The 9,401-nt window shown below is 43.8% G+C and overlaps 1 protein-coding gene across 1 annotated transcript in view; it reads left to right on the top strand.

The window, feature by feature from the left end:
• The window catches only part of LOC116967734 (galectin-8-like), a 26,025-nt gene extending 21,987 nt beyond the window's left edge, over positions 1-4,038 (top strand). Inside the window, exons 7-10 of the mRNA XM_033014341.1 lie at positions 336-501; positions 620-660; positions 1,572-1,716; positions 3,737-4,038. Coding sequence (XP_032870232.1) covers positions 336-501; positions 620-660; positions 1,572-1,716; positions 3,737-3,883 — 499 coding nt within the window. The 3' untranslated portion in view covers positions 3,884-4,038. The remainder of the gene's footprint in view (positions 1-335; positions 502-619; positions 661-1,571; positions 1,717-3,736) is intronic.
• The last annotated feature ends 5,363 nt before the right edge of the window (positions 4,039-9,401 follow it).

Raw genomic sequence — 9,401 nt, 5'->3', positions numbered from 1 at the left:
TGAAATTGGAGATCAATGTTGGGATGTAAACTCGCCAAGCGAAATATGAGGTGCTGCTCTTCCAATTTGCGGTGGGACTCACTCTGGCCATGGAGGAGGCCCAGGACAGAAAGGTCGGATTCGGAATGGGAGGGGGAGTTGAAGTGCTGAGCCACCGGGAGATCAGGTTGGTTATTGCGAAGTGAGTGGAGGTGTTGGGCGAAGCGATCGCCAAGCCTACGCTTGGTCTCACCGATGTAGAGCAGTTGACACCTGGAACAAATGTCTAATGGAACAAATTACTAATGTCCTCAAACCAAATTACTTACCGTCATGGATGTTTTCTTTTTTTCAAGGTTTTCCATTAATCTGATGGCGAACTGCTGGGATAACATTGCCCTGCACATCGGTCAAAGATTCAATGAAAAAGTTGTGGTGCGGAACAGCAGAATCCAGCAGGAATGGGGTACAGAGGAGCGAGCTTTGCCCTTCCACCCATTTGTGCCTGGCCAGACGTTTGAGGTACGTCATCCTCCTGGGCAGGACCCAGGCTCGGAGTTTGCAGGCATGCTGTAGATTAGGCGGCTGCCCTCGAGTCAGCAGCTTTTACCCTGGTTACGCTGTTGTTGACTATTTCCAGCTCGGGAAAGATATCCAGAGTGTGGTAACCGTGTCCTTACGGTATTTAACGTGAAACGGTAGTCCTTGTGCGATTGTCACAAATAAAAAGGGCATCACACTGGTGCAGCTAGTAGAGCTGCTGCCTCATAGCACCGAAGATCTGGGTTCTATCCCGACCTCAGGTGCTATCCATGCAGAGTTTGCACCTTATCCCTTTAACCTTGTGGGTTTCCTCTGGGTGCTCTGGTTTCCCCCCCACATCCCAAGTATTATGTGTTTGTAGATTAATTGATATCTGTAAATTGCCCCATGTGTGTGTGTGTGTGTAGGAAGTGGATGAGAGAGTGAGATAACATAGAACTGGTGATCGATGGTTGGCATGGACTCAGAGGGGCTGTTTCCATGCTGTATCTCTGAACTAAACTAAGAGATCATTCTTCATATCTCACCATGGCATTTTGGTTATTAGTAGCAGAAATTGAATGAGATTCAGTCAATGATTCCATGACACTTAATTGCCACTTCTACCTAGGTACAGTGAAATTATTTGTTTTACATACACTTTGGTAAAATCATATGGTAGATCTCACAAAGTGTTGCCATGTTTCTGATGCCAACAAAGTTACAAAAAGTTCAATGACCAGTCTTACCTTTTTGCAGTGGCGAACCAAATTAAATTAAATTAAATGTCTTTATTTATATAGCACATTTTTAGTCAACTTGCATTGACCCCAAAGTGCTTCACATAATTACATCCACACACACAGGCAAAGGTGGGTGAAGTGTCTTGCCCAAGGACACACACAGGCAAAGGTGGGTGAAGTGTCTTGCCCAAGGACACAACGACAGTATGCACTCCAAGCGGGATTCGAACCAGCTACCTTCCGGTTGCCAGCCGAACACTTAGCCCATTGTGCCATCTGAACCAAGCTTGCGGTTGCATGTGGCCCCCTCACTGGGTCCCCCGACAGTCTCGGCAGTCCCCTGCTAGGTCCCCCTGTGTTCTCAGTGAACAGTCCACTTTGTTCTCGGTTTTTGTTGTTGAGTGCCACCCAGTCAGCGGAAAGACTAAACATCAAGTTCAAGTTGAATTTCACATTTATTGCGCCCATTAAGGTACAGTGCAATTTGATTTACCACATAATCAAAAAGAGCACAATACACAATAGAATATAACATGAACATCCACCACAGTGGAATCAACATTCTTCACTGTGGTGGAAGTCAATAACGTTCAGTCAAACATGATCACAATCAAGCCATCCACAGTGTACAGATACAGGATAAAGGGAATAACATTTGGTGAAATTCAAATACAGTTCAGTAAAGTCAGATTGAAGATAGTCTGAGGGGTCTCCAATGAGGTAGATAGTAGTTCTGGACCGCACTCTAGTTCGTGATCAGAAGGTTCAATTATTTGATAACAGCTGGGAAGTAACTATTCCTGAATCTGGCGGTATTCGTTTTACACACTTCTGTATCTTTTGTATCTGTATCTGTATCTTTTGCCCATTGGCAGAGGGTTGAAGAGGGAGTGACTGGGATGAGACTGATCCTTGAATATGCCGGTGGCCTGGCCAAGGCAGTGTGCGAAGTATAAATGGAGTCAATGGAAGGGAGGTTGGTTTGGGTAATGGTCTGGGCTGCATCCACAATTCTCTGCAATTTGTTGCGGTCTCGGATGTAGCTGTTCCCAAACCATGCTGTGGTGCACCCTGATAAAATGTTTTCTATGACTCATCAGTAGAAACTGGTTAGAGATGTTGGGGACATGCCGAACATCCTAAGCCTTCTAAGGATGTAGAGGCGTTGGTGTGCTATCTTGGTCATTGCTTCGATATGCCTGGACCAGGGCATGTTGCTGTTGATATTTACTCCTAAGAACTTGAAGCTTTCAACCTTTTCTAATTTGGCGTCGTCAATGTAGGTGTACCGCATTGCTTCCTGAAGTCGATCACAACCTCCTTTGTCTTGCTGACATTGAGGGAAAGGTCGTTGTCTAGGCACCAGGTTACGAGGTTCTCAAACTCCTTCCTGTACTCAGTCTCGTCAGTATTTGTTATCCGGCCTACTGATGCATGATACAATTGATACAATTTATTTGTTGTCATTTGAACCTCATTGAGGTTCAAACGAAATTTGGTTTCTGCAGTCATACACACAAGAAAAAGAACCAAGACACAACACAATTTACACAAACATCCGTCACAGTGAATCTCCTCCTCACTGTGATGGAGGCAAAGTCTTATCTCTCCCCTGCACTCCTCATTCTCCTCCCGATGTCAGAGTCAAAGCCCCCGGCGGGTGATGGTAAGTGTCCCGCGGCCATTAAAACTGCGCTGGGTGATGCAAGGCCGTGCTCCGGGTCTAGGTGTTAGAGCCCCCGGCGTGCACTAACAAGTCCCACGGCCGTTAAAGCTGCGCCGGGCGATGTAAGGCCCCGCTCCAGGTAATTTTCAACTCCGCAACTCGGGCGGGAGAAGTCGCCGTTGCGGAAGCCCCGAAAAGCGGTCTCCCAGCAGGGACCCGCGGGCTCCCGGTGTCACCGTCCACCAGACCTGCGGTTGGAGCCTCCGAATATCCGGGGTCGGGTCGCAGCAGCGCGCCAACACTGCTCCTCCCGCTCCGAACTCGGCCAGCTCCATGATGGTAAGTGGGTCCGCAGCTCCGCGACTGGAGCCCCAGGTCGTTCCGGTTGGAGGCCGCTCCACGGTGCTAGGCCCCAACGACAACGGAGACCCGACAGAGAAAAGGTCGGGCTCTCCGTGCAGGGGAAATATTTTAAAAGTTTCCCCACCCCCCGCCCCCCACACACATACCCAGTTTAAAAAAAAACTCTTTAAACTACATTCAAACGAGACAAAAATTAAAAAACGACAGACGGACTGCAGAGGCCGCTGCGACGTTCAACTGCAACTGCAGTGGTGCCGTCTGCGAACAATGTTTAGGGTTGGAACCCTTCTTCGGACTCAAAGTCTGAAGAAGGGTTCCCTTCACAGATGCTGCTTGACCTGCTCAGCTATTACAGCACTCTGTGTTTTGTTCCAAATTCCAGCATCTGCAGTTCTTTCTTTCTCAAGAAAATGTTCTTTAAGTTAAAGACCTTTATGATTTATCTGTAATTCTTTCTTGGCAGGTGCAGATCATGGTTCAATCAAGCTGCTACGCAGTCTCTGTCAATGGAAGGCACCTCTTCAACTACAACCACAGGCTGGAGCCCCTGAACCAGATTAATCAACTGGAAGTCATTGATGACGTCAGCCTTTCTTTAGTGCAGTACTAATGTTTTGAAGTAAACAATCTGCTTTATCCAGAAAACAAAATCAGCATAATCTTCCCAAATTCTCATTTTTAACCCTCTACTTATTTGGTGATCAATCCTGTAGATTGGTTATTGCATGTGAACCAATCAGAATAATGTAGCATCATTAACCCCACCTTACTGTCCACTTTATATTAACACCCACTTCCTACATTAAGTAGTCTTGGAAGCAGTAGTGATGAACTAACAACTTGCTGTACCGCTCTGCTATATGTTATAATTAAAGATGACTTAAACTCGAGATCCGTGGTCTTTCCATCATTTACAAATACATAGTTGAACATCCATTTCACATCAATCAACGGAATCCATTTTGTTGAGTGGGTGAAGGTGAGGAAATATATAATAAAATTGCTCAAACGATAAGTTCTTAAGGAACTTGTGTTAAGTTGCAAGAGGAGAGCTTGGAGTTGGGGCTTTCAGAAATACATGCCTCCACAAAGAAATAAAGAACAAAGAACACACACACAGGAGAACAGATGGCTTATCATAACATGGAAAGGTTGATCTGAATAGGCATATCTATATTTATTGCTTTGAAGCAATAATCATGCTGTGAGAAGTAGTAGTTGGTTTAGGTTGGTGTTTATAATAGAGGTTGTTAATGGGCTTTCTCCATGACATGGGCACCATCCTTCTTCCTTTGTGACACATATCAGAGTTTGGCTGTGTCATTTAAGGCGATTTATGGTTGCCTATGTTGGATTGTAGGCACCAAGGGTAGATACTAGTCTGTGAGATGGTTTGTGCTGTTTAAATGTGTTTATGTTGGGATAAGAGATAAGGCATATGTGATGGTTGTGTGACCTTTGCTAAAGGATTTCTTAGGGTTACCAGAAACTGAGAAAGTAACTCTGCTTTGATAATCTTTCATTTGTTGTGAGGAATGCTTTTAGTGAAGAGGCTTTTATATTATTTTCTTCCAGAGATAGAAGGGGGAGGTTGTAATACAAAATGAAATTAGACCCGAGCTTGGGACGTAGCAATCAAGACAATTAATGGCCTTTATGTGGCTGGAGTTGGGAATTGTGTGATTAGCAATAACTTAAGTCTTTACCACTTTGTAAGAATGGGACAAAACTCATCTTTAATCTTTGTAATCCATAAGTAACTGTATTTTAACTATGTGGTTGTAAGGAAATTAATTGTGAAGTGTATTGTGTTTAATTACGATTGTAAGTATTAGACTTTGTTTAAATCGGAAGTTTTAGAAATAACTTTCTTTTCCAAAAGTAAAAATATGTTTTGTATGTATGTGTTGTGTGATTGCTATATTATGTGTATATTCTGAAAAGTATTCTGTGAGAATTAGTTTTATATCTGTGGTTTTACTTTATTGAAATAAAATGATTTTGAGCAAAGAGGTTGAAGAAACCACAGAGGGGAAGAAGGTTGTAAAGGGGCTGGAAAAGAGAAAATCATGTGACTATACGTGTTGTCAATCAATGGAAAGGATTTAGTTTATTGGTTAATGCAAATAAGTTAAATGTATGGTCAAAGTCAAAAGTCAAAAGTCAAAGGTTATTTATTAGTCACATACACCTAGGTGTAGTGAAATGCTTCTTGCCAGTGCAGCACATAAAGAAAGAATACAGACATAACATTAATAAGAGATTAAACATAAAGAACATCCCCCCACAATGGCTCCCACCATGAGGGAAGGCACAAAGTCCAGTCCCCAACCCCAGTTCACCCATAGTCGGGCCCATTGAGGCCTCCACAGTTGCCTCTACGGAGGCCCGATGTTCCTGGCCGTTCTCGCCGGGTGATGTTGCTCCGGCGTCGGGAGAATCCTCGCAGCGGCTTGGGACACCTGGAACGGCCGCTTCCGTACTGGAGGCCGCGGCTTCCGAAGCCAACAAGGCCGCGCCGGTTGGAGCTCCACAACTGGCGATCTCGTCGCGAGATCCCAGGCTCCCGGTGTACAATTCTGCGCCGCCGCCCGCAGCTGGCCGCTCCTCAAACCCGCAGCTCCGTGATGTTGTACTCGGCGGTCTTCAGCTCACCGGAGCTCCAGCACGGCGACCCAGGCAAGGCATCGCCCGCTCCACGATAGCGCTCCAGCGCTGTGCCGCTGCCGAAGCCGTGGTTCTGGGCAGTGCCCGACAGGAAACGCCGCTCCAGGCCCGCTGGTAGGCCGCGAGGACGGGTCGAAGCTGCAGCCCGGAGAAAAGCTGCCTCTCCGACCAGGTAGGGACCCTGAAAGGTAGTTTCCCCCTTCCCCCCCCCCCCCACCCCCCACATATAAAAGTCTAGAACTCCAGAAACAAAAACACTTTAACTAACTAAAAAAAAAAAAAAAAAGATGAAAAGACAGACAGCTGCAGGTAAACCATAATGATTGGTTAATAGTTTGCTACTCCTTTTGTACTATCCTTGTCTTTTACCTATATAATGTGTTACATTTATGCCAAAGTCAGTAGTTCTTTCGACCTGCTCCAGAGTTTCTAACTCTGTGTTGGAAGGTTTAAAGAATTATCCAGTGCTGTCAGAATAAAGAATTGATTTTAGCAGCAATGGTTTGAATCAAGTTTTCTTGAATTAGACTGGCAAAAATAACTCATTTTAACATTTGGCGACGAGGATGGGATTCAGACGGTTCACCGACAACACGAGGAACGAAAATAAGCGTCAAACTGCGCACTGATTGGATCAGAGGAATTGGCCAAGCAGAAGTGAGTAGTTAAACACCACTCTGTTTTCCTCTTCTCCGTATATCGCTACGTAGTCGACCCTTCATTCTTGTGTTGAACGGGATCCTGACAGAATCAGGTCAGTCTAACAAACCTTGTTGATTGGTAAGATAGACTTTTGAACAGACTCGTCCATTGGGAATGGGGAGACTTAGTCATTGGGAATGATTCATTGGGAATGATCAATGGTAAATGATGGCTGAACTGGATAAATTTATCCTGACAATTTGGAATAGCAGGAGATAGTTAAAGATTTGGAAACAGGGTCGGCTAAACACTGACAGTGCTAAATTAATCTCGACCATTTGGAATGGTGCGAAGTAATTAAAAACAATTGAATTCGGATCCAGTGAAAATCCATGGATGCTAAATAAGAAATAGTATAACGTTAACGTCATTATTATATTGCTGTAAGAATAAAGTGTAAGAATATTAATACTGTGTATGGAATAAGTGTTTGTGAATATAGTAGTAATAAATTGATTGAATTATGGCGAAATTGGCGTGAGGAGGAATTAGATATAAATTTAATGTTGAGGTATTGAGACGAGAGTGTGCACACAAAAGGAATAAACGACAGGAGAAAGAGAGAGAGAAGGAAAAAGGTTAAAAAAAAAAAGGGACTGCACAGTTTAAATGGTTGGCCTTCAATTAGCAGAGGGAGGCGAAAGGGAGGCATGGGAAAATCAGAAAAGTCTGAGCCCCAGTCAGTGGTGACAGGAATTTAACCAAATTTACCTAGGACAGAATCAGAAATCGATAGTGCACCAAGCCAGATTCTTGGTTCATTTAACCTATAACAACCATGCAGCCCTAGTGGCGGCACACCCAGGGGCAGGTAACAAAGAGGATCGATTACAGCTTATGTTGGCAGCCGTGGGCCTCACTCTCCAGCAGCCAATCGAAAGGTTTTGGATATGAAACCAGAGGAAGGAGAAGCTGCAGAAGATTTTCTGGAAAGGTTTAAAACCATCTACGGTAACCAATCGGGTGACACTCAGTATCAGCAAATTAATGACTGGCCACAGTTTTGTGCTATGGTTATGAACTGTTTGCCTTCCAGCGTCCCAATGGCTATTAAAACCAATAATGTGGATTGGTCAGAGTCTTCACCGGCCCGCATGTCAAGAGCTGTGAAAGCCTTTTGGAAAAACTGTCCTATTGGAGACAGAGAAACCCAGGTAAAGGTTAGAAAAAATAACGAATGTGAGCAAGCCGAACTATTTGCGCTGACTAGAGCCTGCACCCTGGCCAAAGGACTTACTGTAAATATTTACACAGACTCCCAATATGCTGTTGGAGTGGTCCATGATATGGACAATTATGTAAGAGGGGGGGTTCTAACCTCTTCAGGGGCAGTGATGTCTCACAAAAATTGATTTCTAATTTACTACAGGCCATTCAGTTACCCAGTCAGCATGCTGGTGCCAAAGTTAGAGTCCATACTATAGGTTAAAGCCCCAGAGACATAGGAAATCGCCTTGCCGACGAGGCGGCTAAGAAAGCTTTTAGGAGTCACCAAATTGTTGGGCCCCACATGATGAGGCAGACTAAAAATTATACTAGGAATAAGTCTCCCTCGAAAAAAGGAATGCCAACCATCCAAGAAGTACTTCAAATACAGGAGGACGCTCCTGCAAAGGTAAAACAGCTGTGACAGGACCAGGGTTGTCTGTACGATCCTGTCACTAGCTTATGGGTTACGCCTGCCAGACAGACTTGCATGTCTGATGAGCTTGCGTTGTGGGTTATTGAATTTGTACACTTTGCAACTCATTGTGGGACCAAGGCTGTAAGTGATATGCTTTTAGAGACCTGGTGGCATCTGAAACTTCTGACTTGTCCCAGCGTATCAGCCAGCGATGTCTGATTTGCTAGCAGCATAATCCAGGTAAAGGCTTGCCCTGTGAACCAGTTAAGACTCCTTTACCAGCAGGTCCCTTTGAGACCTTTCAAATGGACTACATTGAGTTGGAAAGATGTCAGTGTTATAAGTATGTTTTTGTAATTATTTATGTTTTTAGTAAATGAATAATTAGTGTAAACGCCTCTCATGTGGGTGGTAGCATTATGGTTTTTGAATGAATGCTGAAGTTAAGTCTTTTATTTGTTGTAAATCACATGTTATAAGTGTAGGTGTGTGTCCCTTTAAAAAAACTGTAAGCAGGGGGGTGAAGTTTTTTACAGCTACCCTCGGCTGTGAGGTTAATAATAAATCAATGGAGCCAGGGAAGAAGGCAACTGATTGATAATGGGTTAGTCATGAGTTAAAGTGATCTTTTGCTAAATCACTGGAATATAACATCTTTGATCACTCCTGTTTGACAGAAAAATTGAAAGTTTGTTGGGTTTATTTTAATCCGTCGTATTTTACCTGTTTTTAAGATGCAAACAGTATTATGTGACAATCCAGCTGAGATTTCAAAGTGGATTGATTGGATTGTTTGCTGAAATTTTCAGAAACAGACAGTGTATTGGATAGTATGGAGAACTATAGAAGATGGGCAGAATAAGAATACAGACCAATCCATCTGGTACAGCAAGAATAACGCCTGCGGAAATCCTATGTATTAACTCTAACCTGTGCTTTGCGAACTACTTATTTACAGGTCAGGGTTGCATATGGTGTGGCACCAGCACTCAAAGTTCCATCTAATACTGAGCCAGGTTGCTATGTGTAGCAATGTTACAAAATTTTGAGATTTAAAAAATCAAGTCTGTAATTTATCCCATCAGATAAAGCATAAAAAGAAGTTTAATTTGACACCTAATTCACTTTCATATCT

This window comes from Amblyraja radiata, chromosome 41 (assembly GCF_010909765.2).
Source record: "Amblyraja radiata isolate CabotCenter1 chromosome 41, sAmbRad1.1.pri, whole genome shotgun sequence".
Classification (NCBI taxonomy): domain Eukaryota; kingdom Metazoa; phylum Chordata; class Chondrichthyes; order Rajiformes; family Rajidae; genus Amblyraja; species Amblyraja radiata.
This window is presented reverse-complemented; position numbering and strand designations above follow the sequence as displayed.